The sequence below is a fragment of the Phodopus roborovskii genome, unplaced genomic scaffold (genome assembly GCF_943737965.1).
Source record: "Phodopus roborovskii unplaced genomic scaffold, PHOROB, whole genome shotgun sequence".
Classification (NCBI taxonomy): Eukaryota; Metazoa; Chordata; class Mammalia; order Rodentia; family Cricetidae; genus Phodopus; species Phodopus roborovskii.
The window spans coordinates 12,040,879-12,064,068 of record NW_026126409.1 but is presented as its reverse complement, the minus strand read 5'-3'; the positions used below and the strand labels follow the sequence as shown (position 1 = coordinate 12,064,068).

Genomic DNA, 23,190 nt, shown 5'->3' with positions numbered 1-23,190 from the left:
CCAGAGTTTGACACACTCCAGGGCCCCAGAGCAACCCTTACCCAGGCTCTACAGGGGGTTGAAAAGCTCCAGTAGACATGCAGAAGGGACATTTGGTCTTGGCCTCTGCCTTGGCCCCTTGGAATTTCCATCCACTAGCCTCCACTCTGTAGCAGCTGTCTTCCACCGCTAGCCTCCAAATTATGACACAGAGACTGATTACTAGTTACAAATGCTTCGTCTTATCTTACTCTTGTCCCACTAGCTCTTACAACTTAATTTAACATGTTTCTTTTCATCCACATTTCACCTTGGGGCTTTTTACCTTCTGTGTGTCCCACTTTCCTACTTCCTCTGTATCTGGCTGGCTGATCCCTCCCTGGCCGCTGGCTGGGTGTCCTTTTCTCTCTGCCCATCAGCCATGCTTATCCCTCCTCTGCCTAACTATTGGCCATTCCGCTTTTTATTAGACCATTAAGCAGACAAGGTGAAACAGCAATACATCTTTACATTGTGAAACAAATGAAGCATAAACAAAAGCAACACACCTTTGCCTAATTAAATATTTTATTCCATAATACCACTTTGCATTGACTACTCAACTCTAGGTGAGAGAGCCAAGCTTGATGTAGATTGTTCTGATGTGGTGTGAAGAAGCCAAGGCCTCAGTGGTCAGTAGAACTGGGCAGGGCACAGGCAGGATTCTGGCTCAGGTATCTGCAAATCCCATGTCCCTTGCTCCCTAGCCTGTTAACCAGTGAGGGCACAGCCCAATATTACTAGCAATTAGACTGTGTTTCACTGAAACAGGTGGCCCAAAGCTAGAGATGCCTGCTCAGGCCCCATGTCTGCAGAGAAGGTTGAGGACAGCACCAAGAACGTCTTAGCTACAAAAAAGACTTCTAGCAGGTAGACAGCCCAGAGAGACTTGCTGGGTACATTCCTGTCCTGCCTCTGCAAAGCATTTCTGGGTCCTCCCTCTGGTCTATGGATACACAGGGGTGGTGGTCAAGATGCTACAAAGGGAAAGTCCCACAAGTTCAAGACTGTGAACTGCACAGGCAATGTGAACCACTCAGTTGGCCAGAAGCCAAGAATTCAGTAGGAACCGATCATCAGATCATACCAAAGCTTGAAGATCACTCTTAACAGAAACTGCTCAAGTGAATAAAGTGGCTTTTGACCCTGTGACCCCTCCTGGCTCCTAGGGGACCTACTCTAAAGGTTCAGGTGTGAACTGGGGCCCAGATGCTCAGCAAGGGAGTCCAGTATCCTGATGTTCTATGTCTGAGACATCAATGTCCAGGACATCCAGCTACAGAGGGTTCCAGGGCCAGGAGCAGGCAGATATTGAAGAACCTAGAGGAATGGAGAGTCGGGCATTCTTGAGGCTCCCCACACAACAATCAGAGTCTGCATTGACTGGGAAAAGCATGGAGGAATTAGCTGCTTGATAGTGAGCCTGAGGTTGCTGAGCCTTGAGCTTCACAGAAGATAAAGGAGAGGGGATGTCCCAGAGGAGGGGCACAAGATAAGCCTTGGGTTGCACTGGAGGCTATGACACAGGGGGCTCTGATGCTAAGTTTCTTGTTATAGGTATAATCAACATGTGCCCTTAGGCCTCAGGTCAGGGCTGTCATGGTGTGGCTTTACATTCAGGCTTTCAGGATAGCCCCCGTATGCTTAGGGATAGAAGTGTACCCATCATATCACTACCTTGTCCCCTCCCCCTTCAGTAAAGCTAAGAGATTCTATTTTGCACAATACCCACCAATGTGACCACCTCCAACATACCTGTGCTTACAGTTTCACCCACAGTTTCTGTTAGCAAGAAGTATGTGTGCACCTTACATGATACCACACCCATCTGTAAGAAAACAGAGGTCGGTAGTCCCCTCATTGCGGCGTAGGGACCTGGGCACAGTGGAGACTGAGCTGCGAGCCTGGCGTGCATGCGTCAAGCCTCGTGCCCCCCCACCCACGAGCTCTTCACCTTGATGCTGAGCACCGGTGCTGAGCCTGCCTGGGTCGGGATGATGGTGAAGTATTTCCTGGGCCAGAGCGTGCTCTGAAATTCCTGGGACCAAGTGCCTTCTGGCAATGGTACCCGAATCCCTATAGCAAACATGTCTTAAGACATCGTGCACTGGGAGGTGTCCCTGACCAGAAGCTTCTGTCTGGGAGACTCCTGACCAAGACCAACAAGATGCCACATTGAGCAGAGCGACTGTTTCCTGCCAACGTTGCCCACTCTGTGTACATCCTAGAGGACTCGATTGTGGACCCGCAGAATCAGATCATGACTACCTTCACCTGGAACATCAGCCATGCCTGGCTGATGGTGGTGGAGGAGCAGTGTGTTTACCCTGACAACAGCGGCTGGACCAAAATCCGTCGAGAAGCCTGGGTCTCCTCTAGCTTATTTGGCGTCTCCAGAGCTGTCCAGGAGTTTGGTCTTGCCTGGTTCAAAAGCAATGTGACCAAGACAATGAAAGGCTTTGAGTATATCTTGGCCAAGCTACAAGATGAAGCCCCTTCCAAAACACTGGTTGAGACAGCCAAAGAGGCCAAAGAAAAAGCAAAGGAGACAGCTCTGGCAGCTACAGAGAAGGCCAAGGACCTGGCCAACAAGGCCGCCACCAAGCAGCAGCAGCAGCAGCTTGTGTAGCTCCCTCCTCCCCCTTCTCATTGTATGTGACTATTAAAAATCCACCTCCAGCCCTCTCTGCTGTCTGGTGGTAGGTCAGGGTGGTGTCCTGGTCCGCATCTGCAGTACATCCGCTCAGTGTCTGCTGAGCCCAGCCTCCTTTTACCCCATTGGGCAGAAAGGTGCAGTGACTTGCCCTGGGTCACAGCAGTGTGCAGGAGAAGTCATCCATGGTAGACTGTGTGCTCCTCGAGGGCAGGGCTCCTTGTTTCATTCTCTGATGTGTCCCAAGTACTCAGAACAACATTTAGCACATAACAGGCACTCAATAAACATTTAAATTGATTGCCCCCCCAAAAGAAAACAGAGGTCAACCACAGTTCCTGTTAGCAGAAGTGTGTACACCTTACATGATACCACACACATCTGTAAGAAAACAGGTGTGAAGCATCAGGACTACAGGAATCGAAGCGACAATCTGTGGCAACACACAGAATAAACCTCTTGAGACGTTTGATCTGGTTTAATTCACAATTTAATTTTTCAAAGCAGGTTACTGGGCTATCGGTTAAACATTAGTGTTGGAGAATGACATGTCTAGTGTACGTACTATATTTGATAATTTAAAACAAATCCAGTACTTATGACAGCTACAGGTAACCATTCATGTTAAATAGAGTCTCTCCTGTTCATACATTACATCGTAAATGGACATTTTAAGTGGTAATAGAGACACACACATGATTTTAAGTCAGACAATATATGTATATTAAAATTCTGAATCTTTTGATAAGGTAAAAAATAAAGCTATATAAATTGATAAACATTTTTTCTGCAAAATTAGAATCACACTTTCATAATACTTCCAACATACACATCTTCATTAAAGCTTTGTTTAGACACAGTATCAGAACCACTCCTGTTTCTGTTCACCTGTCTTCTAGCATTTAAAAGAAAAAGATTGTGTTCGCCAAGTGACTTTTTTCCTGTCTTGACAGTCAGTCATAAACAGGAAACTTCCAAAAGAAATGTAGAACACAAGGGCCTGCTGTTCTATGGCATTGCCAATAAATTACATTAAGATGAGATAAATGTGGATGGGAGAGTCCAGTCCCAGTCAGTGCAGATAAACCTTGAACTTGGGGGTTCAGAGACCCAGGCTGGAGCTTTCTCGACATCACCAGACACCTGGCGGGTGCTCAATGACCTAGGCAGCTGCTCCTAGGAGATGTGCTCAATGAAGACAAAGTTACCCCGCCCGCCCACTGTCCTCATCCCAGATTTGGCTATGCCATCCCCCCTTTTGCTTCCTCAACCTTCAGAGCCTCCTCCCATCCAGGAGCTTCCTGGGTGGGGCCTTTGGTCTGCCTGTACTCAGGAATGAATCGATGGGATTTAGGGGCACATTTTCCTAGCTAGTATGTGGCAAGGAGCAGGTACCTGCACTCAGAGTGGCAAGAAGCTTCCAGTAGCCTGGATCTGCTTGCTGGACCCAGGGAGCAAGAGGAGGTCCTGACTGGGAAGTGCACTTCCTTGGGACCGGAGAGCTCAGCCCAGCACTGCAATGTCACCCACACAGCCCACATGTGAGCACAGCCCAAGCACCCTTTCTTAGGGTGTGTGTGTGTGTGTGTGTGTGTGTGTGTATGTATATATGTAAGTAGCCTGATCCCAGAGAGCAAAACCTCTGCACAGGGCTATCAGAATGGAGGCTGGAAGGAAAATGCACAATGCACATGTGTGCCTATGCACATATGTGTACATGTTTATACAAGCTTGTAAATGGTCATGGATGTGTGGAACAAAAAGTAAGAGAACACATATGAAGCCAGGACTCCTGGTACATATGTGAGATGGACTGCTTGCAGGGCACAGAACCATGAATTATGGTGAACAAAGTATGTCACAGATGTTGACATGTGCAATGCAATTAAGAAAATGCTTACTCCGAGTTGAACTCAATTGTTTTAAGGAAAGTAAAAAGCAGCCGCTGTGAGGTGAGGTGGAAGGCCTTCGGCATTCACATCTGGTCTCTTGTTTCTGCATTTCACCCTTGCCCTTGTCTAATTCAAATTCTTAGGCACCTTTGTCTGGTAATTTCCTAAGCACAATTTTAAAAGACACTGGAGAGTGCATAAAGTCTGGGGTGTTCTTAGGCTATCGGGGAGATGCAAGAGAGTGTCCCCACACCTAGGATGGGTTGCAGAATGCAGAGCCTGCAGGAAGAATATTCTGTTTAAGGCTGAAGGATGGAGGTAAGAAAAAAAAAATAAAAAACAGAAAACATGAAAATGCAAAGGACTGTGACAAAACAAGAGAAAATGGTTATGCTCTCAGAACGCCCTTCACCGGGTCAGTCTCCAGAAACACCAAGAAACACAGAGGCACAGAGGAGAATCACAAGGTACTAAAACATTCAGCCAGAACGCTTGCCAGCATTTAAAGTGGCCAAAAATGCTTAAACTAAAAAGCGAAAGCTTTAACAGCATACTTAAAAATCAGAAGGTATATCAACAAATGAGTAAGAGCCATAGAAACAACTATGAAAATACTTCAGTGCAAAGGCAATTTTAAGATCCCTAAAAAAATACATTACAAATAATTTGTTAACTAAACATACAGAGAACCTGCCCCTCCCTGCAGGTATTATGTTTGTACCCACTTTGGGTTCTTAGAAAGGGCTGTAAAAATGCACACACCACTATTTAAGGGCTCATGTGGACTGGGGCTCCAACCCTGGGCTGACACATGGCAATGCAGGTGGGTGAATGGGCATGAGGGTGTGCAGCCAGGGACAGCCCTTAGTGGAGCTGTACATTCTTCTGTCTGTCCACAGCTCAAGGCCATCCCCCCATCTTTGGTGTGGTGTTTTATGTTCATTCGACCTCCCCCAGCTGCCAGGCCCAATAAATAGTTGCTCCTACTGTTGGCTGGTCCCCAGTTCGAGCACACTGTTTATAGGGAAACCTTGGGTAATCATGTTACGAAATTTGTGCTTGGCAGGTTATGGGCTCCCAAGTGTCTTCGACCCTCACTATGACCCCACCATGTGACCCCACAGGGATGGGGATGGCTTTCTCCCATGCTCTGGCTGGCACTTTCTGAAATGTCTTCACTATGTTAGGCCCATCACAGCTCTGTCAGATGCTCCACCAGAAACACAAATGCCAGTGCGGCAAGCAACAGGGATTCACAGTAGGTGGCCTTCTGACGGCCTGTCCACTCCAAGTAAAGCCCTGGGTGGAATTTGTGTGGCACCAGCGGGAGGCAGGCTGAGCAGCAGACTGGAACGGATGAGTCCATGTCAGCCCCAGGCAGCTCTGGGTCATGGGACTCACCTCTGGGTGAGACAAATACCTGCCTGGGTGCCCCAAGTCTCTACCTTTCCCAGCACCTCCGAAACAAATGGTTTCCAATAAGGTAAACTGACATCATTCTGGGATGTGGTAGATATCGCTACACTCCTGAGACCTGGTTAACAGTGTGCCTTATTCATATACATAAATGGCATCTTCCACAGGCAGCCGGTGGCAGGAAGGCGACCCTGACACCTTCGAAAGCTCCTTTGTGCAGGGTCAGCATCTCCTCAGCAAACAGACTCAGACATGATCTAGGGAAATGGCTTGTGAGGGGACAGTGAATGTGAGCACAGCAAGGCCACAGTCCAGGAGTCTCACACCCTAACAGGAAGTGTGGATGGTTTACACAGGAAACACGTGGTCAGGAACATCAGGATGCAACATGAGCCCAGCCCATGTGCGAGATGGACAAGGCTGCAGACAAAGGGATAGGGTCTTCTCCTCAGGTGACGGCAGAGGATGACAACAGCAGAAGGCTGGATACTCAGGCCTGGCAAGGCCAGCTTCACAGCTGCAGTGTTTCAGATGAAGCTTATCACATGTCCTTTTCCACAGCAATAGTCCGTATGGTCACCGGGCCTAGGACAACGACGGCCGTCACACACAGTCCAGTGTGCTGTGCCTGAGTGGGCCACCCGTGTTCCCACTGCCACCTCCTTGAGGATGAGGGGCGGGGCAGGTACAGGCACACAGGCACCCAGAAACATAGCTCTCAGAGGCTGACACAGAAGGCTGTCTGTCCATCAAGCGGTGTCTTCAGGCTGGACCTACAGCACCCACACCTCGTGTTGTGGGAAAGGTCTGGGTTGGGGGGAGCACGGTGCACTCTTGGCTCTCCCACTGAGCACACTGCTTTCCCACAGCTGGAGCTGCATCGGGCAGCCAAGGGTCTGGTGCCCTGAGCACCCCAGCTCTGCAAATAGGCCAGAGGGGTGAATTCTGAAACGCTGTCCCGAAGTTGTATGTTCTGCCAAAAGAACAGAAGGCCCATCATCAGTCAGAGAGCCACTCTAGGATCCCCTAACAGCCGATGTACCTGTAGCTTGACCAGCCTACCTCAGACCACTAGGTTACCCTGAGAGGCTGGAGAGAGGGCCCATCCCATGCAAACTGTGCCTCAAGGCAATTTGTCTTCAGGTCTGGGAACAAACACCCTCTGTTAAGTGCCGACAGAGGGGCCATCCTGCACGCCAGGGACAAAATAGGAGGGCAGGGGCAGGGTGGGGGGGGGGCAAAGGGCTGAACACACTGAGTTTCTTCCAGACATCCACCCTTGAACTAGGGTGCTAGCCATCATCCCAGAAGAAGAGAGGACTCACCTGTGTAGTTTACTATGTCCTAGCCTGACAGGGACTAGGGTCGATACCGTGCTGACAACATCAAGCTATCATGCCTTCAGCCTACAGAAGTGGCTGGTACTGCCTCTGTGACATGCCACAGCACACACTAACAGCAGCAGGCAGCCAGGAGAGAGGGGCAAGAGGCTGCACAGCGCAGATCTCTCTCCTGGGTGACAATCCCCAGATTACACTACTTTCAGGTGAGCAATATGACTATAGTTGGGTGCTCTGCTAACAGTTTCAGCTGGATACTGGCTGGGCTCATGTCCAGTGTAGCTGTGAGACCTTACTTCTGATTTCAAGACAGGATCATCCCAAGTAGCTTTTAAGTGAAGCTGTGTTTAACCTAAGGACAGGAGGCAATTGACTGTCAGGCAACACTGGGCGCAGCACATTGGTCACATGTCACTTGTATGTGTATACACACGTGTATATAACATTTCCCCTGTGCTTAGCTCACTCTCAGGTGTGCTACTTACCTCGTGTGTGTGTGTGTGTGTGTGTGTGTGTGTGTGTGTGTGTGTGTAAGTAAAAATGGTATAGTTTGCTTTTAGAAGAAATCACTCATTAAAAGGGGGAGGGGGGTAACACACCAAAACTTTGGAGGAAAAGCAGACAGTCTGAGAGTCACAGCACACTGGCCTAGGGCCCAGTAGGCAGCCATACTGTTACCTAGCGCTGAGCTAGACACGTCTTGGCTGCGGTAAGAACTCCTTCAGCAGGGGCCTGTCGCTGTTCGAAGTGGCATCCGCCAATGTTTTGAGTCGGGCGTTCTTCTGCAAGGGCGAGGAAAGACACTGAGCTGCTGCTGATTGCATGGAAGGCAGCGTAGGAGGCCAGTACCTGTGCCCTGGCCACTGCAGACCCAGGGCACCGTCTGCCCTGACCTATGCCATCCCCACACTCTGAACCACGGCAGACCATGAGCTCTGCTTGCAGGGTCTGCACATTATCAGTTGTGACACCATCAAGGCGGCCAGAGCTGGCTGCTGGGGCCGCCTGTCCACAAAGCTTCCTCTAGGGGGACAGATGGCTCTGAACAGGTTCATTCGTAGGAGTCTGCACCCGGAGAAGAAGTGGCAGGGCCAAAGGGCAAGTCGCAACACCATGGGAGAGGGCCGCCAGATGGAAGCTCCTAACAAGTTCCTGCTCCCAACAGAGGTTGAGTCCAGAATCGTAACGCTCTGCATCCTGCCACGGGCACCTGTGTGCCTCCTCCTCTGCAGAGCCACTGATGTGGAGCAGTGGTTTTCACACAACCTGCCTGGCAGATAGGATATTCACAGGTCATGTCCTGAAGGCTGCTGGTTCCTGGCCTGGCATGATGCAGCTTTTAAGTACTTTCCAGTCCTCATTCACCAGTTTCTCAGTACCGAGGAGGGAGGGAGCTTTCAGAGTTGAAGGGATACAAGGCTGGACGGCAGAAGAGCAGATGGAACTGGCAAGTGTCCAGCAGGAGAAGTAGCCAGAGGATGGCGCTGTTGCCCACATAGGCACAGGGATTGGCAGGCAGGCTGCTGCAAGTGTGTGGACGTAGAGACTTGTGCGAAGACACGCACAATGTTATATATACAAGCTTGATATATAACATGCCCAGTGTCCGTCACGCTTGCCTTGTACTAGGAACAGGTTGAAAATGAGCCCCAGATGTCTCAAGTCCAATTGGCCCTACTGAGGCCTGTGAAAGGGTTATTCCTCCAAAGCTTTGCATAGTCTGTGGTGTGTGAAGTGCAGTGGCAGGGCCTGTGTGCAGGTGTGGCCCTTCTATGCTGCCTGGGGGCCACAGGAGACAGGACCACAGTGCCACCTCCCCAGCAGCCGAAGTCTACTAAGCTTCATCAACAGGGAACAGTGTTTGCAGCCTGAGTTGCCATATGTAACATTTTACAAAGTCCCTGTGACATTTTAGTCTTTCTAAAAATTCCCTCCAAAATGTTGTCAAGGGTGTAAACAGCAGCTGGAATGATGTCATTTATTCTAACAGGTTGTATGACACTAAGAAACATTTTGGATGCCACTGTTTGGAAATGTACCATCCTGCTAACCATAGTGTTTAAGATGTGTAGGTGACTGCTTTCTTTGCTTTGGGTGTCTCTCAGGCATAAGCCCTGGTGGCGCAGGAACCCCTAGCAGCTAACCCTTCGAATCTCACTAATGAAGTACACTCAGCTGTCATATTTGGGCACAGGACAATTCAGTCAGAACGCCACAGCACTATGTGATGTGGCAGACTCCTTCTGACTTCTGGGCTGTGAGGAGCAGGTACTGGCCACAGTAGCCACCTAGGAGAATGGCCCTGGCAAGAAGCTCTGTGCTGCCACAGTGACCATCAACCGCAGCACAGCACAGGGTTTCTAAAATCAGGTTTTTATTTTGAAAAGTAGAAGAGGGATCTGGTAAGTAGAGGCCAGCGACAGTGTGACTCCACCCCAGGATGTGCTCGGGGGTTCTTGAGCAGAATAATCTCTCCTGGCCTTCCTCAGTTTCCACATTAAAGAGTGGGACCTAGGGAGGTGGGTGTGTTGGTTGTGGAGAACAGGGTCATGCTGTAGTCACCTTGCTAAGAGGCTGGACTGACTGTGTGTGTGACCTGCCTAATTGTCAGATGCTTGGGGGCAAAGCCACTGCTGTCAGGCAATGGTGAATGCTTTGGACCCCCTGATGGACATGGAGAGCTGCCATGAGCCTCTGTTGGAGGAAGACAGAGCCCATCATTAGTGTACTACTCGTGGGTGATGCATTGTCACAGTGTTACCTGACCAGGTAATGGTGCTGAATGACAATACCAGGGAGTGTCCTGGGTGAACTCAACTCGTAAGTTCTTCCCACCTGGTCCTGTGGCCATCACCCCAGCATGCAAGAAGGCAGAGATGGTCACCTGTTGGTCAGAAACTCAGACCACTGGCGGTCTGGGAAAGCATAAAGACGGTGGGCTGCTCAACAGAAAGGCACTTGTTCCTGGCCTGCAGGCCGCAGTCCGGAGCCCACGCGCGCGGAGTGTTTGAACAAGTAGTGGTTATTTAGGCAAAGCAGTGGAGGATGAGGGGGGCAGGAGAGAGAGACAAGAGGTAAGTTGGTTATAGGCAAACATCCTAGCACACAGTAACACCACTGCCCTAGCTGCAGGGCGCTGCCAGGCCAGGACCCACCACCCCACTCCTCCTTCCCCAGGCCCACACCTGCTCCCTCCTAGCTCTATGCCTCCTGTGCTGCAACTGGGGACAATTTGTAGTAAAGATGCTTCTTTGGGCCTCAGATGCCACAACATCACTGGGGACTTCTCTCTGATGAAGGGGACGGGAAAGCTCCTCAGCCCTTTCCCACCCACCTTCTAAGGTCATTTCAGAAGATTCTTGCGATGCAGTGTCCCACAGTAGAAGCCACAAACATACCACAGCAAATCTCAGGAGTCCTGTAGGGGGCGCCCTTGCCACCCTGCAGAGCTGAACTCTGCTCAAATGTGTCTAGTCAACACAGAACAGTCTGTCTACATGTGGACATCAGGAACAATGTGTTATTTTGACTGTAGCTATGCTATAGCTTGGGGACCCTGGAGACATCCTGAGCTGTGCTTTTCTCTTGGGGTCAGAACTCTGCATAGTGCTGTCATGAGCATGTGCTCCCCCATCCCCAAGCGCAGGGAATGGTCATGGGCAGTGCATGAGTGTCCATTCTGTCCTTACACATGGGGTGTTGTCATGAACACAGCACCTCTGCACAAGTTATCCTAAAGAACACACTCATCCAGTGTCCCTGGTATTGTGAACACAATGTCCACTGTGGCCCTGGGCACAGGGCATCTTTGTGATCTTGTGTCCTCTGTGTCTCTGTGTCAGGAAGCTGATGTCTACTGTGTCCCTGAACATAGTGATGTCAGGAAAATGCACGTGTGCCTTGGAGCTCTTCTTCTGAAGAGCAAAGACTTCAGTTTAGGCCTGCGTGAAAGACAGTGTTCGACAGCTTTCCAGTTCCCCACAGGCTGAACAATGAAGAGCATTTTCCTGGAAAGCAGAGCAACTCCATGACAGCTCCAGGACCAACTGTGCATGCGTGCATGCGCACACATGCCCAGGGGAAGAGGGGTGTCTCAGTGGCAGGTAGATAATCTTTCCTGTTGTGTCTCATGCTATGAGATGAGAGGGCCCCAGCCCTAGAGTTAGCCCTGCCTGGAATAACTTTTAGGAAGCACTAATTTGGGACTGCTCCTAGCAGCACTGAGTGAACATGTCCATGCGCATGATCAGAGGCACAGGTGAGTTGTAACAACAGATTTTATAACTGAGGCAGGAGCATACAGCAGGGGACAACTGGTGGCACCAAGTCCTGAGAGGGTTAACCAACCTTCTAGCCCCTGGGTAGGGATATCTACTTCCCATCCCAAACATGGCCAGCTGGCTCCACCCTAGACTCAGGTTCCACATGTGGGTATAGGCAGAGTCAGGTGATGCAGAACCTATGACCCCCACCCTGGCTCCTTACTGGCTCTCTTCTCTGCAGGAGCTGTGTAGCTCTGTCTTTCCATGTACACAGGTCATGTGTTGTCAGGCTGCACACAAGTTACAGGGAAGCTGCTGAAAATGCAGATCCCACAGCCCTACCTCACCTGGAGATGAAGACTTCCGTGGGTGGGGGCTGGAGAAGTGGCTCAGTGGTGAAAGAGCACTGACTGCTCTTCCAAGGACCAGGGTTCGATTCCTAGCACCCACATGGCAGCTCACAAGTATCTCTAACTCCTGTTCCAAGGGATCCAAAGCCCTCATACAGACATTCATGCAGACAATACATCATAAATAAATAAATAATTTAAGAAAAGACTTCCATGGGTAAAGTTGAAAGTCTGTGTCTTAGGGAATCCCCAGGCAACCCCGGTGGCAGGGTCCTGTTGAGGATTCAGTGTGCTGGCTAGTTTGGGAGGTACGAAACAGAGTCACCCCTTTTCCCAGGCCACACATCCTCTTGTAAAGGTGATTTTGCACCAAAATCAAATCCAACATCCTTAAAAGTAATGTAACAATCTTTTTTTTTTTCCTCCTTCAAAGTTAGGAAATTAACTCAGGGCTTTGTAACATGCTAAGTAGTTGCCATATCACCGGATACTAGCCCAGCCCAAATTCAATGATCAAAGTAACAATTAACTACATTTTTTGTGGATTTATAGAAAATAATTTTTCCTATTAATCTTTGTTCTCATTTCTTTTTCTTTTCAGTTGATTGCTTAGGTCTAAAGATTCAATTAAACATTGCTCATCTTGAGATTTACCTAATTAATGTAACACTTACAACATGTGTCATTGTAGAATTAATTGGCAATGTGTGAGCTGGTCAGCTTTATGATGTCTAGACCTTTTCCGCTATCTCTTAGTAACTTCCTGATCAGAAGACAGGGAGAGGAAAGTGGCTAGCCAGGCTAGGCAGCCTCCATACCTGAGTCCTCTCTGTTGCCGTGGGCCACAGCTGCCTGCACAAGACCTTCTTGAGGACATCAGGGAGGAGGCTGACAGTGACAAGCAGTGTGATGCCCAGCCAGGCAGGGCCGCTGGACAGCATGTGTATGAATACATAGTACATCCGCTGATAACTGAGGAATGGCCTGGGTGGGGACAGAAAACATTAGTGAGACGCTGTCTAGCCAGGGGGGACTCTATAGCCTCATGCTGCTTACCACGCCTTCCCCAAAGACACCACCATCAGTGTCTGGGCTCTCAGTTTCTGACCCCCCCCCCCAATGCTGTGAATCTGCTACCTGGAGACTTACAAGGGGGAAAGGGACTACAGACTGTCATCCCAAAGGGAAATGGGGATCCCTGAGCTCCAGCATCTGGGTGCTCTTCACACCAGCAACAGTATTCGCGTGGCACTGTTGGGGAGCATGGCCACCAAATGCTTTGAACAAATGCCTCCCTCCCAAGGAGGCAGAGAGGAACAGGGATGGTTCCTGGTATACTGACAATAGCTTCCTTGGCTCCATGATCCCTGTTTCCACCGAAGACTTGGGAATTACCTTCTACCTTCTGGTACCACAAACAGCCCAGGGATAGAGTAAAGCCACACCTCTAAGGATACACAAACTGCATGCAGACCCAAAGTGATGATCGGGATGCAGTGTGGGGAAGGTGAGGATGCTCAGAGGTGCTGGAGCTTTGGGAAGCTCCCCATTGCTTGCACCGATAACTCAGAGGAGAGGGTGCAGCAGTTATAAGATGCACAGACCCATGGTCCTAGGCCCCCACTGATGCCTCTGCTCCCAAACAGACTTAGGGCCTGCTAGGACCTCCCTCAGTTCTGGCTTTCTGGCTTAGATTAAGGGGGCTGGAGGCCACCCAAAGCTGTTCCTGTCTCTGCAGGGCTCCAGGAGCCCACAAAAGGTCCCTGGCTGAGTGGAGAGAGGAGGCTAGGGTAGTCTTGTCTAAGGCTGTTCCTCCTCAGGGGCTATGATGCAGAATGAGCAAACTTCGCTCTGGCCAGGGTTAGGGCAGGGTCAACTTACCCAAGGAAAGGATGCAGACTCTGTGTGGCTGTCCCTCCCACTAATCTCTAGCCCCAGTGCTCAGGTCACAGGGCTTGCTTTCCCCAGGCCTTTAGCCATGGTGCTACCTCAACTGAAGGGAATACACTGTGTCCTCCAGTCAGGGTTTCATGTGAGGGTCTGCTGGAGTCCTTAGAGAATATAACCACAAAATGGGCCACACTACCAATGGCATCTGTGTCCCCAAAGAACACAGGTGGAAAAGTAAATCTCAGCTCCCATGAATGACATCTCGAGGTGATGAGTATGGGTCCATGTGACACAGCAGGATGAGTGGAGGGAGCTGGTGCTCCCCACACACTCAGGCCATGATACAGCACGAGACCTTCACTAGGTGCTGAGCAGGCTAAGCTGCTGTTGCCATGTTCTGTGTCTCCAGGCACTATGGACTACTTGTCTGCTAGAGCTCCCAAAATGCATTGCGACACCAGGGACATAGTTTCCAATAGGAACCTGCACTCCAGGGCAGGAAGCTGTAGGCTGTGTAGAATGTACATCTGGACCCTCCATGACAGGGGTGTAGAGCAGTTGGGGCCACATGGGGTTTAAGGATTCTTACCAGATAATCCCTCCCCAGAGCAGGGAGAAGACGACGTAGAAGAGCAGTGACCCCCAGATGACAAAGTGGTTTATCCAAGTCCAGTAGTGCGTGTCCAGCGCAAGCTGCAAGAGAAGGAGGTGTCAACAGTAGCTTTGTCCAGTCATGTAGAAAGGAAGGCAAGACTGAAACGCCATGGCAGCGTGCCTGCTAAAGCTTACAATCAAACCACAGCACCCCAAACCCATGCTTCCACAGAAGGAAACAGCTGGGGTGGCCAGTTTCCCAAGTCACCTGGGACCTCTGTTCCTGTGTGTGCACGCACACACGTGTGTGGTGTGTGACCATGAAGCATCTTCCATGCTGACACCCTGCTGCCTGAGAAGATGATTTAACAGCCTGTTTCATACTTTTAAAGACCCAGTGTTATGGGTTCAGGAACTTCCATAATGAGAAGTTCTTTACAGAATCTGACGGGATTTTAAAAATCCGATTTTGGGGGCTGGAGAGATGGCTCAGTGGTTAAGAGCACTATTGAACCCAGCGGACCTGATTCCCAGCACCCACATGTCAGTTCACAACCACCTGTAACTTCAGTCCCAGGGGATCAAAGGGCGCTAGGTACCCATGTGGTATACCCCCACACATCCATGCACTTAAAACAAATAAAAATAAAATAGATCTTTGAAAAAAAATGTCCAAAGTACATGAAATTCAGAGCTGTTTTCATTATATAGAGAATTTCAATTTGCATCCTTTTGTAAGCGCTCAGCTCTTAGTTTCCTTTTGAGAAATTCTGGGCGTTCATACCCTAGGCAATGTACACTTGCTGGATCTGGATACGACCTGGAGAAGATGGCTTGGGATGCCCAGCATGGGGTTGTCAGCATCAGTATGGACCTAGGATTCTAAGAGCTCAGGGAGAGCCGGGGGCAGGCTGGCCATGGCTGGAGCGTGACCACATCACTAACTCACCTTCAGTGTGACAGTGAACACCATCACGGTGAACACCAGTGTCCCGAAGGTCCAGTTCCCAAACATCTGTGGAGATAAGAGTCTGAGTGAGTGCCTGCTGCCCCTCACCTCTCCTCCCTCATCCCAAACACGGATGCTAGAGAGCACAACCATGGCCTCTGTACCTCTTAGCCCAAGGATACGGGGACTACAGCTTCCTGAGCTAGAAAAAGCATGAGATCAGAAGGCCCTAGGCCAGGACAGTGGCCAAGCCTAGCTCAGAAATGACTTGTGTTAGTGTCCTGCTGGCCCTGGCACTGGCCCTGCTGGGCCCTAGCACATGACTGCAGAGGTCCAAGGGTTCAGATTCAGCAGGGAGAGACCTCATGGCTGGAGTCAATAAGCATGGTGCTTTCTCTAGAGGGGATGTCCACCTTACTGCCTATGTCTGTCCTGTCTGTCTCAAGAACAAACTCAGGGAACCTGCTTCTGATGCCCACGGGTGAGGGGCACAGCCCCTATCACACTGCAGGAGACAGTCAGAGGAGACACCAGGACACAGAGGTGACAGCATCAGGGAGGGCTTCTCTGTGAAGACCTCAGGACAAGAAGGAGGTGGGCAGGTGGCACACACTGGACAAAAGCTACTCCTCCAACAGCCAGACCCCAGGCCGCAGCCATGGCTGCTAACAGCTAACCAGTGAGGAGGGAAGACCAGGCAGATGTGGGCTGCCCTCCTTCTAGTTGGAATGCAGGCAGGACGGCAGGAGGTACAGACATGAGTCATGCTCTAAGAACCAACACATTTCTCAACTACAGACAGACACACGTGAGGTCAGTGGCTGGCAGGCCTTTCTCTCAGGAGAGCCGGTCTGCACAAGGCTTCTGTAAGAACGGCTCCCTACACAACACATGTGGTGGACACTCCTGGGTTCTGTGAACTGGGCCTCTCAGACAATATTCTTAGAACTTACTTAAAGTTTTACTTCACAAAGAATCAAAAGGCTAGGAAGCCTGTCTTTTCATCTGTGCTTAGTTTTCAATAAAAGAAACCATACTGAGGCTAGATTTCTGTGAACTCATGGCCCACAGGATGCTGGGAATCAGTGGAAGGGGAACTGGGAACGCTCTAGAACAGAAGCATCAGGATTCTGTGGAAACACTGACTGCTTACGGATGCCACCACAGCCTGCTCTCTATCCTGCTAGAGACATGCCCTCCTCCTCAGGCCTGGAGACCCATGCCCTATTCTCCATAGGCTAGAGAAATGCCTTCCCCCTCGGGCTTGGAACAGCCACCAATAGAAGCCCTCAGATCTGCATGTGGGGGGCTTCTAGCCATGGGCTACTTGGTCACACCACAGTGGGTACTGCTACAACTAGCAGGGAGAAACCAGAGATGCTGCAAGGTATTCAGGATAGGTCCCTGGGGTGTTAGCTTTCAACACCAATGCCCAGAGTTATTGACTGATGGGAGAGTGGCACAGCACTCTGACACGTGTTTACCTCTAGGGCAAGAATGTTTTTACAACTCAGGGGCAGCAGACTGGCAGTGGCCCACGGAGGTATTCACCTAACAGGATGTTGCAGTGAGCGGTTGGTGTAATGGAAAGCGATAGGTTTTGGCCAAACGGTGACGTGCAGTGAGGGAGGGGAAGCTTTGCCCTGCAGAGGCTACATTTGGAAGAAGGTGTCCTACTGCCTCCACCCGAGCTCTTTTGTGCCGTTGGCTATCACAGAATGAATTAAAAAAAAAAAAAATAGAGGACAGCATGACACAGTGTATGTAAGCAATGCCACATGTGGATCCCAGTAGCACATGCCAGGCCAAAGTAAACTCAGCAGCTTGCTCTTCCCACACCTGTTATGGGGAGGAAAGTATGCCTCCTTCGCTGCCAGGTCTCTTCAGGTTTGATGGGTTATGGCAGACCTGGGTCCTATAGGACACACAGTCACCACCATCATTTTCATAGGTAGATGAGACATAATCATCTCAAGTGAGAAACTGGAGAGAAGCCTAAGAAATGTGGTCATCTACCTCCCTGTGCCCATGGCTCTTGGCCAGCTCGCTGGGATGGATAGATGGCCACAAAACTGTTTCTGTATAATCTTCCTCATTTGTTTCCAGTATCTTACAGATTCTCTAAGGATCTATTGGGGAGGGAACACCAGCCTCTTGGCCAAATGGTCACCTTTACACAGGCTCCAGGGAGGCCCCGGGTTCTGACTTCCTCAGGACCCGAAAGCGCACACCTCCACTGATGTCCAGCTGATTCACAGCTCCAGAGTAAACCAACACCGATGGTATGATTGCCTCAGACCTTAACAACACATCTCCACTGATGGTTCACATCTCAACAATATCCTTAAACGGATGGTCTGAACCATTAACCCCTTAGTGATCTAGCTTCACTGTTGGACTGACTGATACATACCTCAGCAATATACCTCCGTCTGTGGTCTGACTGACAGTCCTGACCCTGTAGGAATGCCTGGGCCAGTCCCACCTGTCTGCCTACTGTCAGCTTAGTCCTGTCTCCTTGATTCTTCCTTTTTCCCCGAGGACGGGCACTCTCAAGGTGTTTTCTGGTCACCAAAGCCTTTTAAGTCAATTTAATTTTTATATGCAGTAATATTCTATAACAGACATGGCTTTTGCTTAAGGTCATGGTCGTGACACCTCTGAACCCCTTGGGCCAACTCCACATCCCATCTGTCAGCTGTGTGCTGGGCTCGCTCCCCACGGACAGCTATCTCAGCTGCCCTTTAGGTGTGCCCTAACTACTGGAACATTCCAACTTTAAGATCAGGCTAGGAACAACCCAGGGGTCAGTGAGGGTTGCCTCCCTACCATCGAGAAAATGATATATTTATGGTTTTTGATGTCAGTGCAAAAATGATCCATAAGCAAATTAGGAAATTACTCATAACTCTGCTATTCTCACACTACATGTGACCGATGAATGTTCCCATGGAATGTCATGGAATGTTGAAGACCTTTCCAGAAAGGTCTTTAAAGGCAACAGAATGAACTTTTCTAAACCAAAGAATCTAGAAAATGTATCCTGGATCCATGAGGAGCATCAAACATTATGATTGCTAAACTCTAAACCCAGAGCAAGGAGGGTCACTGTCTAGTCGCCCCTGCACCCAACTCCTGCAAATCTAATATTCTCACATCACCAAACACCAGCTTAACTCAGGCTGAGAAGGGCTATCTAGAGGTCTGGGACAGGGTGGAGGGAGAAGATGGTGTACATGACTGGAAACCAGACCTTTGCCTCCCCGGCCTGTGGAGTGGCTTCCGCCATCCCAATTCCGCATTCCCACCTCACAGATGAGTGTCAGTGTCTTTCTTGAAATACTCACCAGGGGATGTCTGGTCTCCTGTCTCCTCACCCTGATCAGAGCACACTCCCCTATTACGCCTGACTTGAATATACATCTTGTCAATTAGTGTCGCCTGTCCTGATGAGCACTGGTTTGGGTCCACCCTGCCAGCTTCCTTGCGGAATTCTCTTGTGTTAAGATATGTATCACACATGCTAAACCTCTGCTGACAGCTGGAGTGTATGGAAAGATGCTTCTTGACCCTGCAAAACCGTTCTAGTGGCACAGCCGTATAGGAGGCTCAAGTGAGCCCATGTCTGCCTGCGACACTTGCTTCCTAGTCACATTTATAGTTCTAATGAACATTATTAACAATGGCTAATGGCAGACTGTGGATGACAGGTAGGGACATTTGCAGGACCACCAAGAAGCAACTTTCCAGTAGCTCACACAAGCCCTAATGAAACCAAAAGGACCGTGAGGAGTTTAGGCAAAGGAATACAGGAATCCTGAGCTCCCACAATGGCAGCAGAGATGCCACCATACACACCAGCCAGCATGGTGTCTCTGGCAAGGGTTGGGAAGTGAGCTCACTGCTGCAGTCTTTCTAAACAGACAGCCACCCTAGCACTCCACCTCCAGGGCAACCCTGGAGAATGCCTGTCATTGTACTCTGAAACTCTGAGACAGCGTGGGTCCAGGTGGATGTCACATGCTGGCACAGGTCAGGATTTGGGTTCTGCTTTGCCTCTCACCATCATTGGCCCCACACTGGTTTCCCAGCCTGTATATGCTCCTTCCTCAACCTCCCACGCCAGCGACTACCAGATGAATGGTCTTTGAGTGGGAGGTAAGATGTGGTTTGAGAGTGAAGAGGAAGCAGGATGCTGATGTCGAGAGGCTCTCAAAGGCTGACTCATGGGACACAGTGTCCAAGTCACCTACGACTCAGACAACCACTCTGTCACCATGTTTATGGACTGGTGGCTTACAGGCATTGTTTGATTAAAATAAAAGACAACAGTAAGCTACTGAAAAGCTTACAATCCTTAGAACAGTGAGATGAACTTTAGCAAATCTTCAGGGTCAAATTCAGTAAACCCTGGCTTATGTTCTAACATGAGCGAACCTTCAGTTAGGAGGCAACAGAAACATATACACGATTAAACAAATGGCTGACACAGGCCAGACGACACCTGGCATTTCAACCTAACAGTCTGAGGGATCAACACGGAGAAGACAACAGGGGGAAGAGGGGAGTTGGTTAAACGAGAAATGGAAAGCATTTCTGTCTTCAAGCTCCCCCAAGGGAGGAGTTTTCTCTGATGTCGATTGCAGTGTTTGTTTGAACAGCCATCTCCAAACCTGTGAACTCAACTGGGCTTAACACCAAGCTCAGTAGATGGGTACTTGTGTCTAGACTGAAGGTCTACTCCATGCCTCTTGTTCTCTCCAGGTGGTGCAGATATGCCACCAAAGCAAGGTCCCCACCAAGCCTCCTGTCCTTAATTTATAGCAACATGCAGTCCTATGGGGTCCGTTTAATAACTCCCTTCCACCAAAGCCATGACAGACACCCGGGGAGAAGACACTTTGCAGGGTCAGGTGGCTCTGATGGCAGTAGAGGGCAGGAATGGCTAATAGCTCATCTACCAACAAAGCACACAGAAGAAGTCACATTTGAAAATATTTTCAAGAAATATTTTATTTGTAATGCACTCCAAAAACACAGAGAGGACAAACCCACGATGTCTTACCATGCTTGTGTTGGTGGTCACTATCTGAGGTGGGAAGGGAAGCAAGTGGCAAAAAGAAAAAAGCAAGATACGAATAAAACAAACCCCAGAAAGTAGGCAAACAACAAGCTGCTGTCCACTAGAGCACTGCAGAGCTACTCACTGTAAGGGGCCATGCTAGCACACCGTGGAGTGACACTCACACAACTTAACTCCCATAGGAGAACAGTGGCTGGCTGGAACCATGGAGCCACTGGGACTAGCTCATGGTGGGATACACGTTGAGAACCTGCCAGGAAAACCTGCAGACCAACCTTCCCCCAGAGCTGGTGAATGTGATGCAGCCCTTCCTCTAAGTTGCTCCATAGACCCACACCTCTTGGTGCTCCCTAGCCACAGGCCGAGCTGTCCTCACACAACTTCTCTACACAGTGACTGCACAGGGTGAGCTTGCTACTAAGCAGTAAAGTCACAAGACGTACAGTACTGACCTGTCCGTTGCTGGTCACGGTTGTGTTTTCGAACATGAAATAAGCACCAAAGAAAAATACCAAAGCGTCAAATACGCCGAGAAACGTCCAGTAAATGAACACCCGCCAGCGGAGCAACGCGTTCTTGGCAATGTCTCTGTTTGAGGAAAAGCGTGGGAAAACCGTGACCACTGGGCATATACATCTCTGTCCACATGTTCCTAAACAGCATCAACTGTGACTGATAAACATGGCCAAATACACATGTTTTTCAGACTTCACACTGGGCTATTCACCAGTATTCTCCATTAGCGTTTGAGTATTTTCTCTCCTGTATTCAACTGTAATGTTGTTAAAGGAAACCCAGTGCACTCTTGCCTTCTGAATGGAATTAACACACAGCACACATACTATCTGACATACTGATTAGCAGACTGAGGACTTGGGCATGTTACCAGTCCACGTGAGTTTCTAGGCCTGTTCCTTGCACTGGAGTTTTGTCTGTAGCACTCCCTCTGTGCATATGTCTGAAACAGTGGACATGTATGTGCATGCATGTGCAGACTTTCTCTCTTTCTCTTTTTCTCTATCTCTCTCTCTCTCCCCCCCATCTCTTTCTCAAGCTTCAAGGTCTCATAAATGGCTAAAAATTGTAATAAAGGCCTCAAAGCCTGTGAAATGGGGTTCTGTGGAACTGGACAGGGGAAGGTTGTCTGATGTTATGTGACTTCTGAAACTACACATGTGAAAACACCTCACAGAAAGTAACCACACACATGTGTGTACAAGCATGAATATGACAAAAGACCCTGGGAAATCTGAATGAGGTAGGTGAGGGATGACAATGTAGCCACTGGTTGGCTGCTACACTGCAGTATCTAACTCATTATTACTGGGAGGAAACTGAACAAGAGCATGGGAATCTCCTTTTTATATTTTAGGATGGAAAAAGACTACAAAGAAACATTGTATCTGTCAGAAAATCTGGGCAGTTCTGATAGTATAAAAGCTAAGACTTTGTCAGGCACTGGTGGTGTACACCTTTAATCCCAGCACATTGGAGGCAGAGGCAGGCAGATCTCTGTGAGTTTGAGGCCAGCCTAGGCTACAGAGCTAGTTCCAGGACAGGTTGCAAAGTAATACAGAGAAACCCTGTCTGGAAAAACCAACCAACCAACCAACCAACCAACCAACCAACCAACCAACCAACCAACCAACCAACCAACCCCCCCCCCGCCCATCCACCCCCAAAAGGAAGAACAAACAAAAAGCTATGGCCTTAATACTAAGACATGAATTCACTGGGGCCAAGCAGAGGAAGGAAGTTTCCACTCCTAGCTTTCCAAACTCTACCAAGTTTGGAATGCAGAGGGGGTTCACGTGTACGTTCAGGCCCAGTGTAGACCCCATCACCTGTGGAGCATAGTCCAGGGCACCACCTGGTTGTTTAAACACCATACTGTGGAAGCAAGTGCACCCAGCTTTGAAACAATGCCACCAGGAGCTGCCTGGAGGATGTGTACTGCCTTCCACTGTCCCTGTACTCCAGAGCACAGGGCAGGGGCACGCACCTGTACAGGGATGGGTCTCTCTTGAGCACTTCCATGCCCACGTGCTGCTCCATGAGGCTGTACAGGAGAATTGGGAGGGAGGTGAAGCTGATGTTGTAGAGGGTCAGATACGCAGTATCATACAAAGTCTGCAAGAAGGAGAAACGTTCTGAGTGGTGCTCCGAAGTGGCTTTAACGGACTGATGTTATGATTTAGCACATGCCTGTGTGTGGGCCTGTATGCGTGCATGTGTGCATGTATTCAAGTGTGTGTGTATAAGGCAGGGATCAGCATCAGGTGAGTTGGAGAGCACTGATTCAGCTAGAGTGGTTAGCCAGTGTGCCCCAGGGATCCTCCTGCCTCTATCTCCTTATCGCTGGCTTCCTATGCTGCTATACCCAGCTTGGTATAGTTGTTTAGGATTTGAACTTGGGTCCTCATTTTTTTACAGCAAGAACTTTACCAACTGAGCCATTTCCTTAGGCCCTGAGTAAAGACGCTTAAAGATACAGGAAGTGCACCTAAAATACACAAAAGCCACCATTCTGCAGACAGACAACTGGGACAGATTTCAAACTTCATGAAGAAAATTCATCAGGTTTAAAATTTATCAGGTCCAGGCAGAGCCTGGACCCAAAATTTTGCAATTCTGTTCAGTTTCATGTTTTCTCGCTTCAGTTAGCCTAGCCTGGTGGCTCCTGATACAAGCTCTTGGCCAGTGTCCATCTGAGTACATGGTGCAGTGTGTGGTGACAGAAAAG

General features: G+C 49.5%; 1 protein-coding gene and 1 pseudogene across 1 annotated transcript in view; one reads left to right on the top strand and one right to left on the bottom strand.

Moving 5' to 3' along the window:
- The first annotated feature begins 2,015 nt into the window (after window positions 1–2,015).
- Window positions 2,016–2,661, top strand: LOC127220472 (PRELI domain-containing protein 1, mitochondrial-like; annotated as a pseudogene).
- Window positions 2,662–3,138: 477 nt separating this feature from the next.
- Window positions 3,139–23,190, bottom strand: part of Atp11a (ATPase phospholipid transporting 11A) — a 105,535-nt gene continuing 85,483 nt past the window's right edge. The window contains 8 exon segments of the mRNA XM_051182000.1: window positions 3,139–6,795; window positions 6,798–6,826; window positions 6,828–6,952; window positions 12,750–12,915; window positions 14,411–14,514; window positions 15,365–15,430; window positions 20,900–21,035; window positions 22,450–22,577. Coding sequence (XP_051037957.1) covers window positions 6,698–6,795; window positions 6,798–6,826; window positions 6,828–6,952; window positions 12,750–12,915; window positions 14,411–14,514; window positions 15,365–15,430; window positions 20,900–21,035; window positions 22,450–22,577 — 852 coding nt within the window. The 3' untranslated portion in view covers window positions 3,139–6,697.